Source organism: Sardina pilchardus, chromosome 13 (genome assembly GCF_963854185.1).
Source record: "Sardina pilchardus chromosome 13, fSarPil1.1, whole genome shotgun sequence".
NCBI lineage: Eukaryota > Metazoa > Chordata > Actinopteri > Clupeiformes > Clupeidae > Sardina > Sardina pilchardus.
The window spans coordinates 23,977,935-24,002,028 of NC_085006.1; the positions used below are offsets into that span (position 1 = coordinate 23,977,935).

The 24,094-nt window shown below is 39.9% G+C and overlaps 3 protein-coding genes across 3 annotated transcripts; all 3 read right to left on the reverse strand.

Annotated features, from left to right (window-relative positions):
* Positions 1–469: 469 nt before the first annotated feature.
* Positions 470–3,797, reverse strand: LOC134099127 (vitelline membrane outer layer protein 1-like). Its single transcript, XM_062551915.1, has 4 exons — positions 3,635–3,797; positions 3,402–3,538; positions 1,281–1,390; positions 470–1,168 (listed from the first exon to the last, which is right to left on the reverse strand). The coding sequence occupies exons 1-4, from the start codon at positions 3,675–3,677 to the stop codon at positions 889–891; spliced, it is 570 nt and encodes a 189-aa protein (XP_062407899.1). The 5' UTR covers positions 3,678–3,797; the 3' UTR covers positions 470–888.
* Positions 3,798–9,577: 5,780 nt separating this feature from the next.
* Positions 9,578–14,618, reverse strand: LOC134099128 (vitelline membrane outer layer protein 1-like). The gene is made up of 4 exons (XM_062551916.1): positions 14,459–14,618; positions 10,503–10,639; positions 10,164–10,273; positions 9,578–10,065 (listed from the first exon to the last, which is right to left on the reverse strand). The coding sequence occupies exons 1-4, from the start codon at positions 14,499–14,501 to the stop codon at positions 9,777–9,779; spliced, it is 579 nt and encodes a 192-aa protein (XP_062407900.1). The 5' UTR covers positions 14,502–14,618; the 3' UTR covers positions 9,578–9,776.
* A 3,109-nt stretch (positions 14,619–17,727) lies between these two features.
* LOC134099214 (vitelline membrane outer layer protein 1 homolog) lies at positions 17,728–22,999 on the reverse strand. The gene is made up of 3 exons (XM_062552005.1): positions 22,871–22,999; positions 18,147–18,247; positions 17,728–18,016 (listed from the first exon to the last, which is right to left on the reverse strand). Exons 1-3 carry the CDS (start codon positions 22,997–22,999, stop codon positions 17,728–17,730), a joined length of 519 nt encoding a protein of 172 aa, XP_062407989.1.
* Positions 23,000–24,094: the final 1,095 nt, after the last annotated feature.

Below are 24,094 nucleotides of genomic sequence, written 5' to 3' on the forward strand. Positions count from 1 at the left end.
GTGTTTGTGTATTTCTGTTTTAAATCTAACTATCTGATTTAACGATCTAATTTGTTACTACTTCATGTAGAAGTTAATATTTTTATGTTATTTATAGACTTGATTTTCTAACGTCTAGTAATTTCTTATAATTTGCCACTATTTATTATTATTTACATATAGTTGTTGTCAAAGGTTTTTTTTAATTCTTTTTTCCCGTCATCGATCCTGAATTTTTCGTCAACGATTCCCGGGACACTGTAACACCGGAGCACATGAAACTTGGTGGGCATGTAGCCCCAGTAGACTTCTGCGGAAAAAAATTGTTTGGTCCTCGGGGGTCACTCCACCCCCGCGCTGCCCCCGCCCGAAGCCCAAAAATGACAGTTTTTCCTACATAACTACCTGAACCGTGGCCTCTTTCTTTTTCACTTACTCACCCTCACAAAGCACTTCAATAAGTTAAAGCATTATAGCGTGTGAATGCATGTTTATGAACCAGTTCCTTTAATTTTGTGATGACTCGAGCTGAGTTTTTTTTTTACAAGACTCAACTTTATTGTCATTGTGCAAAGTACAAGTAAAAATAATATATGATAACAGGAAATGCATTTGATCAGCAGAAATCATCTGAGAACAGTTTGGCGCTACAGTAAGTATAGATGTAGAGGTCTAGATTGAGAAGTCTGAGAGGCTGAAGCATGTCAAGCTTTAGTGTTTCAAAGTCAAGTCCTTAATGTAGTGGAAGCCAGTCTAGGGACTTAAGTATTGGAGTAACGTGGTCGGTTTCTTGCGCCATTTCAGGCCCTTACCCATCCTCAGACAGCTGTGTCTATATCTACTTTGTGTCATTATCTATGCGTCTGTACAGCATTTCTTTGTCTGCAGAGGAAAGCTATTCACAACAGATCATTCGAAGATCATTGAGGGCGGTGTCGTCATCCCCCCCCCTTGTGGGAACTCCACCCTGTCTTGAAAACCACAAACTCCATTTGGGCATCTTTCGCTCCATCCGCCCCAGTTCCCCCAACTTTCGCCCTCACCCTGGAGAATATCTCCATTGCTGCAGTGGACGTTTATGTTGTTGGCGCCTGTGTCGTCTCCTTTGCCCTGAGGGCGCTCCACACGCAGTTGGAAGGAATCCAGATATCCAGATTTACAAGATTGATTTGCAGTCCAAATCCCCCAGCTAGTCATAGAAATAGACAAAATTAGTCTTTTTTCAGGATTTCATTCGAACAACAGTTGAATTGATTGTATTGATAAAGAGCTTATGAATGTAAAACCTATAAGGTACTTACTATCCTGGTGCCTCCACCACTATATCATCAATCGGATAAGTTGTGTGTTTGCAGAACAGACGGATTCCATTGAGGGCTGTGTCATCACGGCGTCCTACATGCCTCTCCACCTATGGGACAGGAGATTGTCAGTTAGCTAGTTGGCTTAGTTCCAGTCAACACCATCTTGCAAGGAGAAAGTCCGTAACCAACATGATTCCAGTCGATTACCAATAACTCCTCCTTTCTTGTCCATTTTGTGCCATATTTGGTAATCGAGGTCAGAATTTTTGATGTGTCATCATGAATGCAACATAACCAATGGCAGCCAAACAGTGATTTTAAACCTTGTCTTCACACTTCCTAAAAGTCCTCATCTAAAAATACACCCAGGTTGAAAGATAACTTTTTCCTACAAGAAGGAATGCAGTTGTAAAGTCTAGTGTGATGGGATCTGGGAAACCCCATCACATGGTGAAATAAAATCTTGATTTATGGTCCATATCAACCCTGTCTGGTGAAAGTTCCCCAACGTAAGATCATTACCATTCTAGCAACATCCTAGATATCATCCTCTTAAAGTCCTGGACAGGGCTGGACTGGGACCAAAAAACGGCCCGGGCATTTTTGGCCATAGTGGCCCACCATGATAATTTACACGATAAAACATATGTGCACACTGTTTTGTTTGTAAAAAATATTTACGTAAACCGCAGTAGCCTGCATGGAAGCGAGTAGGCTAGCCTACCCTTGCTAAAAAAATATTAATTATTATTATACTCTCTCTCACACACACACACACACACACACACACACACACACACTAGAGTGACCTTTAAACCAGCAAGGATGAGGTTGTGCACAAAACTCATGCTATTAAATGCTTCACTAAATAAAACCTGCTATAATTTATGTTGAGCATTTGCACAGTTTTAGCCAACAATTCACCTTGATACTATTTAGTGAAGATGTATACACATCCCAAAACATTTTCATTGTTAATTCCATGGGCTATCACCATTCCTGTTTCATTCCATGCGTCTGACTGCATGTCTGTGTGTATGGGTGTCTGCTTGTCGCAAAGAAATGCGATAGTTTGCTTGTTGTACTGCCTCAAGATTGACAACAATTTCGACCAATCGTGACTGTCTTAAGATTTCAGAAGGTTGATGGCGAGCCGACAACTCGTTAATTTAATGGGTATCGCAATTCAAATGCATGCGAGAGGGGTAGGCCTACACAGAAACCACACAAAAAGACGCGCTCACACTATAGAACTTTGTTTTGCTTAACTGGGTGCTGAATCCTACATAGTAGGCAGGTTAATACATCTAAAATAAGCAAGGGGAAGAAGCAGTCGCAGATTTCAAACTTTTAATTGTTCGTTGTGCGCCCAAAAAGTTCAGCCAACATTTCGGCTACTTCTTACCTGCCTCACAGTAGCTATTCTGACCTCCTCCTCAATCTGTCCCTGCTGGGTCACGTCTCTCACCTCTTCCTCCTCCTCCTCCTCCGAATCAATTTGAATAGCTACTCCTTCCTCTGTGTAACTCTGTTGCACACTCGCATGTGCCTCTCTGAAGTCTGCACTCGGTGCTGCTTCTGCACTGCTGCTATATGTCGACGGCCCTGTTTGAACTTGTGGTGGTAAACATTTCTGTAATTTTAGCACATTTTTGCTGCATCCACTTGTAGGCTTTTGCCTTTTATCTCGCAACTTCTCTGCGCCCCCCTTGCGCTTTTGTGGTTTGTCTTCGTACATTTTCATATACGGACGGTCTCAAACTCCGGTCGAACTCCAGTCAAGAGGGAGATGAGGCCGAGAGGGCGATAGGGAGGGCCCTGAGATTTCATTGGACTAGCCCAATGTCCATTAAGGCAGCCAATCAATGGGCCGCGATTCGCTACCGTTGTGGCCGTACGCCTAATATATATTTTTTAATTATTATTAAATTGACAGCCTCGGCCCAAATATATGCGTCGGCCCACCGGGCATTGCCCGGTATGCCCTATGGCCAGTCCATGCCTGGTCCTGGATGATGCGAGGATGGTATCAGAATAATAAATCGGTGAAATGTCACCATGATGGGTTTTCCCATATGATTGCCAGTCTAACAGAAGGTAAAGTGGAGTGAGCCTCACCCTCATGCTGAATCCATAAGCGTAAAAGTCCTTGGGACACATCCGAACACCTTGCCAGCCACCCCAACCTCCTCCGTTTGTAACTCCAATGACTTTAGATCCCTCAGAGTGAGCCACCAGACACAAGATGAGCAGACCTGTGTGCACAGGAAGGTTTTCAGTCTTTATTGTCATAACTGGAAGAAAGAAACTGTACTCTTCTACAGGAAAATCACTGAAAGAAGATCTCTTACCCATCTGCCACAGTTCTGCCCCTCGGTACACTGGCTTGGCCATGATAAGTCGACTCTTCCTGGCTAGATTGGCTGTTATGGTGAGTAGCTGATGTACAGTTCTTGATCAGACAGTTCTGAGTTGGGAATGCTGAGCAGGTTCTGGCCATTCTGAGGTTGTGATTGAGTTGCCACCTTCTTTATAGTGAAATAAGGCCCGCCTCCCTAGCCCCCCCACCCACCCCCCAGCAGCAAGTCCTGCATCCCTCTGGTGATTCAGTGATTTGGGGTCCCACATGCCAACCCAGTGCATGCTGTAACGCCCTGTTGTGTACTGTACCTCTAATAATGACAGCGAGATCATGTTTAAACATGGAATCAGGGCAATATTGGGTTGACCAAGATTGTGCAATAGAAAGCAAACAAGGCCAGTGGGTAGTTTTACAGCATGGAGGAGTCTATGCTTGTTAGAACAGTGCAATACTGGGCTGACCAAGATTGTGCAATAAAGTCCAAACAGGGCCTGTGGGCCAATTAGTGAATCAGAGTCAATCTGAGAAAAACCAACAGGTCAAAACGTTATGTAAGACAAACATTAGAAAATAAAGCGAGCAAACTAGTGATGGTTGTAACTGTGCTACTGCCATTCACTGGATTACATGCATTGCATGCATGGTTGTTTGGGCTAGTCAAATTGAATATCTACTCAGACCTTGCAAATGCATTAATCTTCATAGAAGTTATTTGAAAAGATTTATGTCAACTTGCTTTGGTTTTAGAGGAGAATGAAAACAACTGAGAAACAGGCTATGATACATAGTAATAATAATAATTATTATTATTATACAATACTCTGGAAAAGAAGTCAAGTCAAGTCAAGTCAAGTTTATTTATATAGCACATTTCATACACAGAGGTCATTCAATGTGCTTTACATAAACAAAAAACAAACAGTAATTATAGCAGATAAAAGCATAGATGGGCAAAGAGTAATAGTAATAAAAATAATAATAATAATAATAATAAAAAGATCATCATAGAAAATAAAAACAAAGCATAAATCAAGATCAAATCAATAAGGAATAATTAACATAAAAGACTCCAGATGGAATAATTGCAAGAATTGAAGAGTTTAGATGCTAAACCCTCTAAATCCATCTGACCATTTTTTAACAGGGTCCTGGTTCTTGCCTACAAATCAATATTTCAGACCAGGAACAGAGTGGTATTTAGTGGGTTTTGAAGTGAAATGATTTGATTAACGTATGTGTGGAGAGCATTACTGTATCAGTATCTCTTTTTTACGGTTATCTCATTTTTGACGGAGGTGGCGTTTAGAGAGTTTTGTATGCATGTGAACTCTTCAATTGCTTATTCATATACAGTATATATTAATCATACTGTTCTTTTCCGTCGTTAAAGCCATCAGACCTCATACAGGAAGTCAACATCAGTCATCATCCTCTGACTAAAAACATAACATAACATAACGCATACCTTGTGTCACAGCCATGCCAGGTTCTCAGCCACACCCACCCCTCACTCTCCTGTCAAATATTGCATATGGCAGAACAAGACAGTTTGTCATAGTTCATGTCTTTGGGCGCTTCTGTGTTTTGGATGCTTCCCATTCATCTTGTTCAGTTGGATTGATCTACTGTGAGTTTGACTGGGACTCTTCTGAGACCTGATTCCCTTGTGTGATTTTGAAAACAAAACTGTGATACTGAGAACGGATCCTGTTGACCTGAGTCATTGTGCATCGTGACATAGCCTAACTCAGACATAACATAACATTTTGACAGTGTTGGGGAGTAACGCATTACATGTAATTGAGTTACGTAATTTAATTACAAAATAAATGTAACAGTAATATATTACAGTTACTGTAGAAAAATTGTAATTCAATTACAGGTACTTTTGACATTTTTCAAAATTACAATTTGAATTACATCTCAATATTGTCAGCAAAACTTTGCAAAGAAAATTGTATGTAAAAAGAACTGTTTCCCTCCACAGCCATAATTTGATACGGGACCTTCTGATAGGCTCTATCACGTCTACAGCGCCATCAGCGTAGGCCTACATGCCTGCCTGTAAACGTGTTATGATTATCATTATATTATCCTCACAAAAAATGTGATGCCAATTCATGTATTGAATGCCCTTGCTGCCTTTTGCGCTTGTACAGAACTGCTCGGCAGCCTGTAGACCAAGGCCGAAATATTCGCATGGATTTGGGGACTATATATATCATTCAAAAATCGGAAAAGTAATCAAAAAGTAATCAAAAGTAATTAGTTACGTTACTCAGAAAAAGTAATTCAAATAGTTATACTACTATTACATTTTAAACAGAGTAACTTGTAACTGTAACTCATTACATTTCTAAAGTAACCTTCCCAACACTGCATTTTGATAGTGGGGTCTGAGCAGAGAAGCTGTGGGAGTAGGGGCATAGGATCCAAAGTCTTCACCAATAGACTGGCTTGGACTGTGGCCATATAGGCCTACATGTACACAGTACTCACAGAAGTCAAGGATATTTGGCTCGGGTAAAATTTCAGGATGAACCTAAAATCCACTATAACCTTTACATGTGAGGTTAATGTGCCCTTCTCTAAACTTTTGAATGTGCATGTCTAACCGTTACATTTTCACCCAAAAGCTAATATACCTAACTTTTTTGTGAATAGTGTATATTGGGGATGGAAGATGACTCAGTCACATATGAATAGTAAAAGTAGTAGCAATAGTGTAATATTGTCCATGAGACTTCCTAATTTTTTAGAGGACAAATATTTATTGATGAGGGATGCCTTTTCATAATAATTTTACTTTGATTAAAGGTTGTAGGGTAAGGTTTTTAAGTCTAAGAGTAAGCTAATTCACTTCAAGTTAAATGTCCTACAAACATTTTCACTAATCTTTACCAGGGATGACTTTGGAGAACACTGCAGGTCTATCTGTGTACTCTCCTAAGGCAATCCTGACCTCGGTCACATCACATCATGCTTTGTCCTGTATCTGCTGGACTAAATGAGTGGTAAAAATAACTCCCAGAGGGACACTACTTTTAAAGACCAATGATTTCATAGATAAGGATTTCCTGATGACATGGAAGGGCTGAGTTGATAGACAGCCATCACCAACAAACATGTACTGTAGCCATCACCAACAAACAAGTGAAGTGATAGATCCTTGTTGGAGCCTGAGTTCTGTTCTTGAGTTGGAGAATTGTGTATATGTGAGGGTTCAATCACCATAATAAAGTTTAGAGATATGGAATAACTTTATAAAGTGATTAACTTGGCTTTCACGAGACTGGACAAATTGTCCATGTGGATTCCTATTGTCATTAGGTGTTTCCTGCCACAAATCTGTGATACTGGTTTTGTCCACCAGATGGTGCCATCAGCATTTAGTCACCCTCTCTTTGTCTCTTGATTTGTAGTAGCTGACTTGTTCCTGATCTGACTACTGCAATGTTGTGCTACCTCTGACGCTGTTTACTTCTTATGTTGGAATATTCTTGTGAGATTGTGACTGTTAGTCTTTGTTATTACTGAACTGATTTTTGGATGGTCGTGAGTTAAAATGGAATTTTGCCCCATCAATTTAGGCTATGGAACTGATTTGTGATGATTTGTGGACTGCTGCAAGTTTGATGATGAACCTTCACTTGTCATTTGTGATTGTTTTGGTGAATTTTTCCTTTATTTCTGTAGGATCTTTGTTTGGTGGAGAATTGCTCGCTGGATTATTTGTGTCTGAAAAAAAAAAAAAAACATTTTACCCCCTACTTTAGTTCAGAAAGTGAAAACTACACTACACTACACTACACTAGGTATAAGATGTTTTTTACACTGTCACTGGTTTAGGAGAGGCTTGACACTGGGAATGCAACACTTTTAGTTCATTTCCTGGAAACATCTAGCCTGGCTAGCGCCTACCACTTACCAAATGAGACGTGGTCTGGCAACCAGACATTCATTTCCTCGTATTTGAAAAAATGCCCATCCGTGTATTGAACCAAACTGGGAGATTTAAGGCTCAGGAAACTGAAATTGAGTTAACTGAGATGATTAGAGATCTGCTCAGGCTGACAGTTTGGGTTTTTATCAACTTTTTATTTTAACGTTGTGACATAGCCGATTTACTGTAATTCATGAGCTGTAAGCTGTAATCATCAAAATTAAAACAAGGCTTGAAATTGTTTACTTTATGCTGTAAGTAGTAAATAGTGGAAATTGTCACTTTTTGAACTAAATTAGGGGGCAATTTGGCAAATATACAATTTTCCGTGATATTCTAATTTTGTTGAGACCTTCTTGTACAATCATATATGAATGACAGAGTGCATTTGGTTAGATACTATGTAAAGGAATGACGTGTGTATGTGCATACGTGTGTGTGTGTGTGTGTGTGTGTGTGTGTGTGTGTGTGTGTGTGTGTGTGTGAGAGAGAGAGAGAGAGAGTGTGACAGTATCATTCTTAACCAGTAACCCTTCGCTCAATAGCACCACGCAGGCTGATGGGTGTACAGTCACTAAATGTACACATAAATACATTTATTTTATAGCTCCCCATGGATAAAATTCCACAAAACTGGTATACTCCCAGAGGATGTCAGGTTGATCATACATGAAATTTGGTGCAGTTCATAACATTTCATCTGAAGATAGGGGCGATTAAAGCAATATAATATTGCATTTTCATGTTTCACCTTAGGTGCAAATCACAAATGACTGGTTATAAGCTAAGTTGATGCGGGGGTCTTGAGACCAACATACCATAAACATTTCGTCATCCTCGGTGCCACGGTTCAGATAGTGATTTAGGAAAAAAAATTTTGGGGGGTTTCAGGGGGCTAGCACGGGGGTGGAGTGCCCCCCGGGGACCAAACAAAAGTTTTCCGTAAAAGTCTACTGGGGCTACATGCCCACCAAGTTTCATGTGCCCCGGTGTTACGCTAGCGGCGGTCATAATTCGTTTTTAATAATATTGGGATACTTTGAGCTAGGCCTACTGTGTCCATATAATTGTGTGCACAAAATATCGCAATACTGAATAGAATCAATTTCTTCCCCCACCACTAGGCTGCGCTGTACCCTATTATGGAGGAGCAGGCGACTACCGTGGAGGAGGAGCAGCCACCATGGAGGAGGAGTTACAAAAATAGTCTTCATTGATCTCAGAAAAGAAATGTATGTTTTTTTTTTTTAATTAATTTAGAATCTAATGCCATGTGCCAATTGATGGAATTCATTTCCCCCGATATCGTTGGCCAAGGTCAAGGCTTAAAGTAACCTCTAGTAACCATGTATAGTCACTAGAATTAAGCCACAACTGTGAATAGTTTGATAATAACCATACTACTGTAAACACAATTATGTTTATCTTATTACTTGTTAGAGAAAAAGTTTATTTAGTGACGTAAGGTGACACTCCCTATATGACTGTACCGTTCAGCTCCCATAGTAACAAATTGCGTTGCTCCATCTTGTTACAGTAATAATCAAGGATCTTTGGTGGCTGTTCACAAGAGCTTTGCTGAGACAGACTCAGATTTCCCTTTTTATTTATTTTGTTGCAAAATACAATTTCAATTTCGGAACGTTAGGATCCTGCCATTTAAGAATACATGTGGGAGAGTCACATGTAGGCTATTATTATAGCTGCAGCCATATTTCTGTCTCCATTTTTAGAATATATTAGCCAAGGAAAGACATAACTGAAATTCTAGCTGTGCCTTTCTTGCTTGTCGGTTAGTTACTGAAACACAGAGTTGTGCTTGTGGCTGCCGGGAAACCCCTAAACTTGAATCACCTGATGATCTCTGACTCTTTGCACAGAGATAAAAGACCACGTTAGCATTATCTTGAACTTTGTATCTTGAACAGTATTTTCGAATAATGACAAATCCATTTAACAAATCCATACCAACATTTTTCACACACTAAATTACTAAATGCAATTTACAATTATTTCTCTAAAATAACCTCATTGTGAAAAGGAATACGGAAAAAAAAGTTGTACATGACATCTGTTAACGTCAGCTAAGAAATTTATGGTGCAGTTTCCATAACTAGTAAATCACACTTAAATCGAGTGAGGGGAGATGGAGTCTGTTGTAATATCGTTGTAAGGAAGTCTAGCCTTGCTAGCAACAGATCATCCGAACATCATTGAGGGCGGTGTCATCACCCCTTCCTTGTGGCCCCTCCACTTTGACTTGGAGACCACATATCCCGTTTGGGCATCTTGAGCTCCAGCTGCCCCAGCCCCCCCAGCTTGTGCCCTCACCCTGGAGAATATCTCCATTGCTGCAGTGGGCGTTGATGTTGTTGGCGGCTGTGTCGTCTCCCTTGCCCTGACTGCCCTCCACACGTAGTTGGAAGGAGTCCAGATAGCCAGATGCACAAGCTTGCTTTGAAGTCCAATCCCCCCAACTAGTCATACAGACGGACAAATGAGTCAAACAACAGTTGGATTGATTGTATTGATAAAACCCTATTACGTAAAATGATGTATGATATAAGATACTTACTGTCCTGGAGATTCCACCACTATATCTTCGATCGGATAAGTTATGTGTTTGCAGAACAGTCGGATTCCATTGAGGGCTGTGTCATCACCGCGTCCTTGGGACCTCTCCACCTAAGGGACAGTAGTTTGGCAGTTATCCCGTTTTAGTTCCAGACAGTCGACACTATCTTGCAAGGAGAAAGTGCTTAAATGTAAGGGCCTTATCATCTAAAAATACACCCAGATACGTAACTTTTCCTTTAAGAAGGAAAGCAGTTGGGTGTGTAATGGGTTTTCCCAATTCCCGTCACACATGGACTAGTGGCTGGTCTAACAGAAGTTAAAGTGGAGTGAATCTCACCCTTAGGCTGAAACCATTAGCATAGAAGTCTGGAGGACACATCTTAACATCTTGCCAGCCACCCCATTTTCCTCCGTTGTCAACTTCAATGATTGTAGATCCCTCAGAATGAGACACCAGTGTCAACATGAGCAGAGCTGCGTGTATAGGAAGGTTTGCAGATTTTATTGTCATGACTGGAAGAAATCAATAGATATTTTACAGCACCTGGACATACTGGATAGACTGTGTCGTCTCAATCTGTTGGTACTGGGCCTCACACATTCAGCAATTATGAGACACATCACTGCTACCCCAAAAACCACTATCAATTTGATCTTCTTTTACAGCACTCGTACTTATTGGATAGGGAAACAATAAGTCGGAGCAATAGTATGTTTCAGAGGACGCAATTATTTTCAGATACAACTAAAAGAAGTAAAAAAAAGCAGGGTCTCAGGATAAAGCACTTCTTTGGAGAAACGAGGACCATGACCATGTTATGCTGGTGAATAACATATATATGAATACATTGCTTCCCTGTGTATATTACAGCTTGAGAGGGTAGTGCACAGGGCCTCAAAAATCATTGGCTGTAGTCTGCCTACCATAGCCTCACATAACATCACCAGATGGAGGGGACTTTACACTTACACTTTTACAATAATGCAATAAGTGCATTATTTTCCTAGAAACACACGGTGCAGAGTTGATTATCCCGCTTATACCACTGCTACTATTATTTTAGTTTATATTGCAGCTGTCTTAGATACAACATTGCTGTTTTTACCGTTACATTCACATTGGCGAATTAATATTCAAGTGTAATAAGCTCAAAAGAAGGGAACTACTTCATAGCCGTGCGGTATATCGAAAAATAATGCACGTTCCAAATAGCGCATCACAATAGGAAATTTGACCAAGCAGTGGTACTGTATAATTTAACTAAAGTGTCCCATATGTCACTCACTGCACTATGGATATTTGATACATGATCTTGTCCAAAGCAAAGTATTGTTATTTACAGTAATTATATTGTTTATTAATGTTAATAAGTAAGCTTACAATCAATGTACTGCCATGGCATTTACACATACTATTGAATGTAGGCTATAGTAGCCATAGACTCTATATACAGTCTACACTCTTAGAAATAAGGGTACGGTTGGGGTCCATTTTTGTTCTTTAAGGTACAGATTTTGACAATGTACCTTGCAGGGATCAAAATCGAGCCTCAAGGTACTGATATGTACAATTTCTGGAACATTTATGTACCTTTTCTAAATAAATTCGCAAAAGGACCATATATGTACCTTTGAGCAGCAAATGGGGTACTACAATCAATGGCATGTCACTCAAAAGTTGGGGGAGGAGATTTGGGAGCAACCGTTATTTTTTCTTCAACATAACTTTTCAGTCACCAAGTGATGGAGCAGCTTGTAGCAGAGGAGCTTCTGAAGTTTGAGAAAACATGTGTGCATGAAAAATGTATTTGGAAGAAGATGAACACTTTTCAGAGGTAAGGCTTTGAAATGTAAGGAAATTCGGGTGGTAACTTTGAATACTGACTGTTAACTGAGCCAAATGAGTAGCTAAAAAGCTAACATTATAACTAGCTGTCACTAGCAACCTAGCCTTACGTTAGCCCATGTTAATTAACCATATTTAAGATGGTGTTTACATGCTTTCGATAATGTATGACTATCATGATAGTTATTACGGAGGAGGACTCTGTTATGTGCTTAACTTATCTTTTTCCTTGCAAATTTTAAGTTTGTCGAATGTCGATTGTAGAAGCCAGCTAGCTAGCTATCATTGCTAGCTTCTTACTGATAGCCAAGCACGATTATCATTATTATTAATTAGCCAAACGTGCTGATTCAAAGTCTCAAAAAAGGCTGGTTTAAAGTTAGTGCAGTTGAAAAATCATGTAAGTAACGTTATCACTCCCAACAGTATCTTTATTTTGATGTGAAAATGAATTAGTTGAGTTGCCTATGTTGACGAATTTGTGTTATGTTAATCCCACCAATGCAGATTATGGGCGGAATACGTGGGGGAAATGAAGTACCTCTCCTAAAGGATCTAATGGCTACGTAAGTTACAGTAACACATCTTTTTGTTTTGTATGAATAGTGATGGTATTTGTTTTTGTTATTCATTTTAGACTACAAATAAGTATTGCATTGTTAAATTAATCATACAATGTGTGTACTGTATGCTTATTTTCATCTAAGACTAATGCAATTTATATTTGTTAGGGCTATATTTGTGTTATTTTATTGCTCCGATATTTTGTGTAACGCTATTGTTTTATTGCATATGGCATTTGTATCTGTCAAAGCAGAGCATTCATGAAGATGAGGTGAAAAAAGAAGTGAGAAGTTTGGGGTCAGTCCATGGAACTCATTGCAGATCCAAGATAGGTGAGCGGATTGACACAGCCACGTACAGTATACTGTAAATATTAGACAAAGTATTTTACATTATCTGAGGCCATTCATTTGTGTGGTTGGAAAATTCTAACTCTGAGGTTTGTGTGTACATTTTATTGCTTCCAACAGACTTCTAACCCCTGCGGCCATTAGTGAGGATACTACTGCTGTTGAAAGATATGAGAACATCTCTGTGCACATTTGTGCGCGGCGAAGATTTGCGTTATTGACGTGCAGCCCCAATTGTTGGGAAGAACACAACACTCCTGCATGCTGCATTGCCATTTTCGTTACGCACCGCATGCTTGGGACGCATATCACAGCCTTAAGTCAAAGTGGGATGGAGTAGACATGCTCAGAGTAAGAGAAACTGAAGAGGGGGTAACAGCAGCCTCCACTGCATTCTTTCTCTTTAGCATTACTTAGCACCCTTTCCTGAACAATATGCTGGCTTTCTTCCATATTGGACTTTGGATTTTATTAGATATTGGATATCATATTGGATATTGGATAGTGTCTTTTTAGACTCTGCCTTTTTTAACGCCACACCCTATTCCACCTATTTGTAAGGATTGGCATTTGTGAACATGGCAACATTTCATTGTGTGCTTTTTTTTATAGCTAATTGCTCACTGGTTTAAATGTTGCTGTATGATTCATTTCACCACACTAACACTGTATATTGTCCTCTCCATTCACTCTATGAAAAGTTCCAGTGTTTAAAGATTCAGACACCTGCATTCAAAGTTGATCCATGTTAAACCATCATGTACATTGTTGGACTATCATGTACATTTGTTGTTGTTGTGATGTTTGGAATTAGATTATTTAATGGAAAATAATTTATTGTATTACACCATATTGAAATTGTGAAAACATTAATAAATGTGTAAGTTCAAAATATTGTACTGTTTCATCTTGTCTTGGGGTACACATTTGCCACATTAAAGGTACAAACAGCTCGCCACACCGGCAGTACCCTGAAAAGAACATATTTGTACCTTTTGCAAGGGTACGATTTTGTTCCATTACATAAAGGTACAAGTTTGTACCTTATAGGGTACATATGTGCCACCAAAGGGTACAAATAGTAAAGGTACAAATATGTACCCTGGTTAAAAGGTACAATTATGTGCCTTTGAGGGTACTGCCGGTGTGGCGAGCTGTTGTACCTCTAAAAGTACAATTCTGTACCTTCTTTTCTAAGAGTGTATGATAGTAACCTGTACCAAAAGCATATAGACATATTAAATGCTTTAGTAGAAATGCTTTAATAGTACAATCATGTCAAATTAAATCACGGCAGTTAACACAGCATGTGTGTCCTCAGTCTGCTTGTACTTGGCCTCACAGCATTCAGGAGATATAACTGCCTAATTTACACTTACTGTATTATGTGAAAGCCACCATTTTCAGGTATAAACCATTCCAAGTTAAAACTGAAGTCTGGCCTCTCACGTCTGAGTTGTCGGAATGCAGCATAGCTGACTCATTGCTTGAGATACACTTCTACAGGAAAATCACTGAAAGAAGATCTCTTACCAATCTGCCACAGTTCTGCCCCTCGGTACACTGGCTTGGCCATGATAAGTCGACTCTTCCTGGCTAGATTGGCTGTTATGGTGAGTAGCTGGCGCACAGTTCTTGATCAGACAGTTCTGAGTTGGGAATGCTGAGCAGGTTCTGGTCATTCTGAGGTTGTGATTGAGTTGCCACCTTCTTTATAGTGAAATAAGGCCCACCTCCCTAGCCCCCCCCACCCCCCCCACCCCCCAGCAGCAAGTCCTGCATCCCTCTGGTGATCCAGTGATTTGGGGGAGTCCCACATGCCAACCCAGTGCATGCTGTAAGGCCCTGTTGTGTGCCTCTAATAATGACAGCGAGATCATGTTTAAACATGGAATCAGGGCAATATTGGGTTGACCAAGATTGTGCAATAGAAAGCAAACAAGGCCAGTGGGTAGTTTTACAGCATGGAAGAGTCTATGCATGTTAGAACAGTGCAATACTGGGCTGACCAAGATTGTGCAATAAAGTCCAAACAGGGCCTGTGGGCCAATTAGTGAATCAGAGTCAATCTGAGAAAGACCAACAGGTCAAAACATTATGTAAGCCAAACATTAGAAAATAAAGCAAGCAGACTAGTGATGATTGTATCTGTGCTACTGCCATTCACTGGATTATATGCATTGCATGCATGGTTGTTTGGGCTAGTCAAATTGAATATCTACTCAGACCTTGCAAATGCATTAATCTTCATAGAAGTTATTTGAAAAGATGTATGTCAACTTGCTTTGGTTTTAGAGGATTAAAGGAGAATGAAAACAACTGTGAAATAGGCTATGAGAATTAATGACAATAATAATTATAATATACTCTGGAAAATAATAACCTTTACATGTGAGGTTAATGTGCCCTTCTCAAAACTTTTGAATGTGCATGTCCAACAGTTACATTTTTCACCCAAAAGCTAATAACTTTTTTGTGAATAGTGTATATTGGGGATGGAAGATGACTCAGTCCCATATGAATAGTAAAGGTAGTAGCAATAGTGTAATATTGTCCATGAGACTTCCTAATTTTTTAGAAGACATAAATACATCTCCTATCGAGAAGTCCCAGATCCTTGCGAAAGTCAGGTTAGGTGTTTCCTACCAGAAATCTGTGATATTGGTTATGTCCACCAGATGGTGCCATCAGCATTTATTCCCCTCTTTGTCTCTTGATCTGTAGTAGCTGACTTGTTCCTGACCTGACTACTGCAATGCTGTGCTACCTCTGACACTGTTTAATTTTTATGTTGGAATACTCTTGTGAGATTGTGACTGTTATTCTTTGTTATTACTGAAATGATTTTTGGATTATCATGAGCTAAAATGGAGTGTTGCCCTATCAATTTAGGCTATGGAACTGATTTGTGATGATTTGTGGGACTGCTATTTTTCAAGTTTGACGATGAACCTTCACTTGTGTTTCAGTTCAGTTGTGATTGTTTGGTGAATTTCTCCTTTATTTCGGGAGGATCTTTCTTTGGTGGAGAATTGGTCGCTGGATTATTTGTCTGATTGTATTTGTCTGATTTTACCCCCTAATTTAGTTCAAAAAGTGAAAATTACACTACACTACACTACCCAGGTAAGACACTTTTTACACTGTCTTTGGTTCAGGAGTGGCTTGACACTGGGAATGCAACACTTTTAGCTCATTCTCTGGACACATTTGTGCGTACTGCATGACTCTTGAAACACTGGCCCCAGCCTCTGTCAACTCCTTGTGAGGCTCCCTTAACTTAAATTGTCCTCACTTCACAATCCTCCCATGGCTGTGGTCATCAGTTTGCTTGTGCACCTTTTCCTGCAACACTTTTTTCGTCCAGTGAACTATCACACAAATATGCTTTGATACAGCACTTTGTGGACAGCCTGCCCTTTCAGCGATTCCCTTCTGTGTCTTAACCTCCTTGTGGAGAGTGTCAATGTTGACTCTGCAGTCCTCTCCATAATTGTACAGTAGCTGTGTGTAGCCTACTGAACCAGACTGGGAGATTTAAGGCTCAGAAAACTGAAATTGAGTTAACTGAGATGATTAGAGATCTCAGTTTTGTGTTTGACAACTTTTTATGTTAATGTTTTGACATAGCCAATTTAGTTTTTTCATGAGCTGTAAACTGTAATGATCAAAATTAAAACAAGGCTTGAAATGGTTTACTAGTAGTATATTATATGTACTGGAAATTATCACTTTTTTAAAGTAAATTAGGGGGTAAATATACCTGGCTAACGCCTACCACTTCTCAAATGAGACGTGGTCTGGCAACCAGACGTTCATTTTCATCCAAAGGGATGAGTCAGGGGCAAACAGTGATAAACAGGGGGGCAAGGATTAGCCTGATCGCCATCGACTTGAAAGGCTCTACGAGACTTTAGTCTGACCAAGAGCCTGTGCTAACACGGTTTCTCCAAGCGCTGGTTGACCCGCCTTCTTTAAGTGCCTCGATTTGCTACTGGTCGATGTCAGAAAGCGGTTTGGCAAGTTTAAACCAATAACAACACTTTCCTCTGCCTTGAACACGCCTCTACCCAGAGCCGTTGGAGCTGCTCAAAGTTGATTGGTTCTCGACCAAAGGGGGCAGTTCCACAGATTTCGGGAATTCAGAAATCCTTCCCGATTAGCAGTTGACCAGACCAGCGACAGCAACGCCGAAGGTGTTACGTCACTGGGAGGGCGTGCCAGGCTAGGCAAGGATTTGAGAGATGCCCTGTCTGCTTTTTTTTCTTTCTTTGCATCTGAAGAAGGCCATGTCATGTGACCAACATACAGTATATCTGTTGCAAAAGAAAAATTACAATAGAAGACAGCAATTAAGGTGCAACTATGTAGGAGATAGGTATACAGTAGGTGTAGGTATCCGAGTCTAAGTCTTAGCTCGTATTTATAGTTTCTTTTTTTTACCTTTGAACTTTGAAAATCGTTTTTTAAATAGTTGTGTTTACACCATGGAGGTATTATATACTGTAACTGGAGAGAGGGACTAAGTCCCGTCCCCATTCATTTCAATGGCCCATGCTAGGCTAGCTACTTCAGCCAAAAAAGTTTGAAATTGACCACAGCCATCTTTGAGAAAATGGCGTTTCATGGGTGTTTGGTTAGATATAAAGGAATGAGACACAATATATTGAATGCTGAATCAGAAGTTTATTGATTTAACATAGTAGGCTTAGCTTAATTGGTACAAGTACAGACACAATTGAAGCTAACCAAATCAATCTAAATGTTGATTCTAAATATTCGACAGAGGAAAGCTAGCCTTCCTAACAACAGATCAGTCGAACATTATTGAGGGCGGTGTCATCACCCCCTCCTTGTGGGCTCTCCACCCTGACTTGGAGACCACAAACCCCATTTTGGCATCTTGAGCTCCATGTGCCCCATTCCCCCCAGCGTCCGCCCACCCCATGAAGAATTTGTCCACTGCTACAGCGGGCGTTCATGTTGTTGGCGGCTGTGTCGTCTCCCCAGCCTTGACCGCCCTCCACACGTAGTTGGAAAGAATCCAGATAGCCAGATGCACAAGCTTTCCTTGAAGTCCAATCCCCCCAACTAGTCATACAGACAGACAGACAGACGGACACAGAATTTGCCTTTTTAGCATTTGAAAAAAACTATTGAATTGATTTTAGGCCTATTGATAAACAGCTATTATGTAAAACGATAACCTAGGCCTACTTACTTTCCACCGGATTCCACTACACTTATGTATGTCCCGTGTTTGCAGTACAGACGAATTCCATTGAGGGCTGTGTCATCACCGCCTCCCTGGGGCCTCTCCACCTATGGGACAGGAGATTGGCAGTTAATTGTCCAGTTGGTTTAGTCCAGGACGTTGTCATCAAAGATCCGCTTTAACCCTCTCTGTTGTCATCTTATGGTTATGGCCGGTTAGCAGACAGTTTTGTCCAAAGCGACAGAGTGAAAGGAAAGAGTGACTCCTGATTCACCACCATTTACATACGTTGGAGCTGATTATTTCGGCCCAATTATAGTGAAAAGAGGACGCACTGAAGTAAAGAGATATGGCGTTATTTTCACATGCCTTACAACCAGAGCAATTCACTTAGAAATAGCCAACTCCCTTGACACTGACTCATGCATAAATGCAATCCGCAGGTTCGTAAGCAGAAGAGGTCAGGTACAGCAAATAAGATCAGACAACGGAACCAATCTGACTTCTGCCGATCGTGAACTTAAGAACGCTGTAAAAGAGTGGAACAAAAGTTACACCCTACAAGTCGCTCTACAACAAAAAGGCATAGAATGGCTTTATAACCCACCTGCCGCCTCACACTATGGAGGAATTTGGGAAAGGCTAATAAAACAGGTCAAACAAACACTTCTAGCTTTAACTAAAGACCAAACACTGGATGATGAATCCCTTCACACCTTCTTCTGTGAAGTGGAAGCCATCATCAATAGTCGTCCACTCACTACCATCTCAGACAGTCCTAATGACCTTGAACCCTTAACGCCCAACCATCTTTTACTCCTCAAAACGCAACCCACACTGCCTCCTGGTTTGTTTCAGAAATCTGACACTTACAGTAGACGTAGATGGAAACAAATACAATACTTGGCAGACATATTCTGGAAACGATGGGTTAGGGAATATCTTCCAACCTTACAAGAAAGACAGAAATGGTTTAAACAGAAGCGAAACTATATGTGTGGTGATGTTGTGTTAATTGCAGACCCTATTGCCCCTAGGGCATCTTGGATGTTGGGAAGGGTTATTGACACGAAAAAAGATTCAAAGGGGATGGTACGTAGTTTGACTCTGAAAACAAAGACAAATGTTCTAGAAAGACCAATTACAAAGGTTTGTTTGTTATTGGAGAATGACATGTGAATATGAACATGAATGAATGAATGTGAATGTGTATTTTGAATACTTACCTTGTATGGACTAACATGTACACTGATAGTTCCAGTCTTCACATGCGCACATGGACTATGGACTCTATAAATCTACGGATTTATTCGTACACACATGCGCGTATACATACATATACAAATACAGAACATACACCAAGAGAAATGGACTCTTCTGTTACACCATGCCTCTTATGGCATATGGACTACTGTGTTACAAACACTTCACAAGAATGACTCTTATCAATGAGCTCTTGAAAAACATTATTTCAATGGACATTTGAAAATGATTGTCTTGTTTGAACTTACAAAAAAGGAAAAAAAAAGGGGGGAATGGAACTGTGTAAAAAGAATGTGACATTTATTGACTGATATGTATAATTTGATAATGATTTTTTATTTTGTATGGCTCCGTGTTTTTGTTTGTTGTTATTGTACCTTTGCCCGGTACCAATAAGAGGGCCGGTGTGTAGGAGCCATTTGTTCCTTTGCTTGTTTAGGACCCCTGCTGGCCAAATATACGTTTAGTCGTGGCCTTGGCCATAACTGGTCAACGGCACAGAAAGAGTTAATGAACGCACCTGCGCCAATTATGGAAGCGCGCGCCTAGGTGCAAGACAAAAGGTGCTCGGGTTTTGAATGCTAGTGGAAGTTTGGAGACGCCAGCAGGCATAAGGTTTTTCAATTTTCTCTCTTGATCGTTTGATTACTCTCTTTTGTTTCATCGAATGTCGGTTATATTATTTGCCATTATCGTTTTGTTTAAGGAAAAGTTTAGTTTGGACGTAGAAGACGTTTATGATTTATGTTTGTAATAAACGAGCAAAGTATTGAAACCACCTGAACGGCGTCAAAGAAGTGCTTAAAAGAAGACACTACAGTAACAAGTTAAATTTAACAGTAAACTATACTTAAAAAGTTGGTATGACTACATTAAGGAGAATAAACAATAATGTAAATTCAATCAATCAATGAAAATATATAAATACTATAATATACAAACTGTAACGCATAAGAAAGGCTTAATAAACTAAGTACATGTTGAGCAGATGTGCCTTTAGACCCCTCTTCAAAGACCCTCAATGATGTTCAAATGACCTGTGTCTATATGAAGAGTTCTTTCCAAAACGCTATACAGTATCCACCATTTTAATGAATTTTCATAGATAATTATTTTAAATTTTGTTTTTCAAGTAGGCCTAATCTCTGTATTGGGTTATGTTGATTTATCATTACTCAATCAAAACAAAACAACTACATTTTTATTTATATTACCTGAAATACATAACATGATTTTTTAATGTTTTCAAAAATGGATTTATAGCGTTTTTGCGACATATTACCCATTTCACGAGTTTTCACCTAGTTCCATTTCTCAAGATCACCGAGTACTGTCGGTTGGCCTACAGTATTTTTCATGATCTTCCCAGATTTATCGTGAGACTTGCTGGTGCAGTTCTTAAAGGAGAATACAGTACGTTTTTATGTCTCAGTTTTTCAAGGCCACCGAGTAAGGTGTCATCTTGAGTTTTGATTTAAAACAGTATAGCAGTTTGTGCTATTTCTTATCCTAATTTAGTTGAACTGCTGTGAACTGAGGTGAACTGCATATGCAAAAATGCTGCCTCACCGTGTTTTGCACTAACCGTGGTTTATAAGCAAATTCGTTTCGGTTTTTAGAATTTACTCAATATGTAAGCAGAAACTACTAGGCCTATAAAAAAATAAAGCCATCCTATGTAATTCCATGGTCTGAGCAAGGGGGCAGGCATATAGAGCTCCCCAGTCCCGCCCCTCCTCCGAGAGAGGTGCTTGTCCGGAAGTAAAATTCTCATTCATTTCTCCCATTGACTTCTGGAAAAATTCGGATATAAAGAGTTTTAGACCATGCCTTAGGCTAACCAGCTACGATGTGACTCATAAGCATATAACTTATAATTTCGAGTGAAAAAATGAACAGAAAATGTAAAAAAAGCGAAAGGTACAAGACTGTGTACATATCTTAAATTCCGAGATAGAGAACTCAAATCCCAGGATGCTTTGCAAACGTACACACATTTCCAACATTTGCAGCCTAAAGATAGTTTAACATGGTTCCATATTAATCTGAGAGAAGAAGATGATTACTTCCTACCGTTTCCATTGAGTAAATTCAACCTTCAAGATGAGAAAACCGTTATTTTTCGGAAGACCACACATCGGTCCTGATCAGCCCTGCAGCCATTTTAAGTTTTGAAGTTCCAGCGAGACGAAGCTGGACGATAGGCGCGGGAAAAGCTGAGTACAGTTTGTTTGGCATTGCCATGGCAACGGCGATCTCTACCAATCAAAGGCTCTGCTTTCACCAGTTTTACACGTTAGGGTGTCGGGTAGTAGTACTCTCTCGTTAAATCGTGAATAAAGCATTGTTTTCTCAAAACAAGGTTGATGCCCCCATTAACTTTTGACATCTATATGAGCAGGTATAATCGCTTAGTCACATCGTAGCTGGTTTTAAGTCTACCATGGACGGTTACGATGTTATGGCTTATTCTCCAATTGTCAATGGAGAAATTGTATTGGATTTTTACTTCCGGACAAGGCTGTGGGCGGGACTGGGGAGCTCTATTCCCGGAAGTAGAAACACGAAATGAGCTGGTGATCAACACTCTGCTAACTCCCTTGGACGGCCATATATTTCAGATTTTTTTGCGATCCCATAACTTCATATAACATGTGCCCTTTGTCTCCCTTATAGCTTCTGTGTATTCTATATAGGGTATCGAAGGCAAAATTAATTCACTTCTTCCCCGTATATGGTTTCCCGTAAAGAAGTATTTTAGCATGTCTGTTGTAGGGAAGCTAACGATCGCCCGTAATGTTTGGATAAGAAGCTTAGTGAGCCTGCACGAAAACCATGACGGAGAGTCATTCGCAAGATCAGTGAAAATGCGTGTAGCCTACGGTAGCCTACTGTTTGATATGGTAAAGCATTACCTAGAGGCAAGTACACATAATAATAATATTTAAAAACGAACGTTAACAATTTCAGAGGTTTTCGATCTATCAGACGAGTTACAGCAGGCTAACGTCACGAACTGAGTACGAGTCTGCGCAGTACGACGGAAAGTAAACGGAATTTTGTTTCAGCCCCCTTCCATCGAGAACAACGGAGTCTGTTTGTCCATTTCTTTTAGGTCTATGGGTCTGAGTCTTGCCATTATAATCTTAAAGATAATTTCCTTTCCTCAGCTGTCAATACAAACTTTGACCATGTTCTGTACATTACCAAGTTAAACATGATGATCTACTGAATAAATATGCTGAAGCTGTACTGTAAAAGGAAGCTTGCTTGTTTCCATAGCATTTCTAGGCTCTTATCTTACAGGTTCTAATAGATTAATAATTTCTCCTTGCAGTCAACACATATTTGGCCATGTACTGTACGTTCTGCAACATTAGCAATTATGACATTTTACTGAATAAGATGAAATTGCCTGTGTGGCTTAATTGCTTGTCTAAAATAAGTTAAAGTGGAGTGAGTCTCACCTTCAGGCTGAATCCATAAGCACGGGAGTTCCTGGGACACATCTGAACTCCTTTCCAGTCACCCCATGGTCCTCCATGAACATGAATGGACAACTCCTCAGAGTGATGCACCAGGGACAAGATGAGCATGCCTGTGTATAAGAAGTTTAGCAGTTTTTATTGTTATCATTGAAGGAAATTTGGCATTTGTAGAAGCTAGGGGGGCACTGGTGGTCATGATCTCTACAATAACGCTGATAAACAGAACCCAAGTTTGTGGGCTAACAGTTCAATAACTAATACAAATGTACAAAAGCAGATTGCAGTTCTTCAGTTATAGGCCTATTATAATTACTGTTATCATTATAATAATTAATGATAATAAGTAAATAAATAATGTTACAATGAATGCAATGACATCCTGATGCAACAACAGCTGTACAGACAGACTACAGTTAATACAGCAGGTCTCGGTCTGTTTGTATTGAGCCTCAAACAAAACATTCAGATATAATAGACTAATTGCCTGAATTACACTTATACCCAGAAGCCACCATAAATTACATTTGCTGTGATATGTTTACAGCACCCATACAGAAATTGATGGAGAGCTAGACTGACACTGAGATAGAGAGACAGAGGTGGGAGGGAAATGAGCTAGAGCAATTGTTTATTTCAGAAGACGCAATGCTCATCAGGTAAACCTAAAAGAAGAAAAGACAGCAGAAAGTCTGGTGGAGGAATAATTGCCCACATTTCATTAATGCTCAACAGGTAGATTTCAAAAAGATAACCTAAAAGAAACAGAAAGTCCAACAGAAAGACTAAATTCATTGGAGAAAGTAAGTCGAATTACTTGAAGGAGCATGCCATTTAAAATTGATATCTGAATGTAAAGAAAAAGAAAGAAAGCTGAAAACCATCTTCTCACCCATCTGCAACAGTACTGCCCTTTGGTGCACGGAGATGGCCATGACGAGTCAACTCTTGATTGGCTGTAATGGTGAGTAGTTGCAGTGTTGTGTTCTGATTGGGATGTTCTGAGATGGAGTGCAGGCTCTGATCGTTTTGATGGTACGCCGGGTTGCCATCATATATATGGAAAAATAAGCTCCCACCCCCACACAAAGTTCCCTGCCCACAATCTCAAGTCATCTCCCCTGGTGATGAAATTTTGAAGCACTTTATTTCAGGCCAAATCAACCAAAATATTCAGACTGTAATAAAACATATTAAATATTTTAA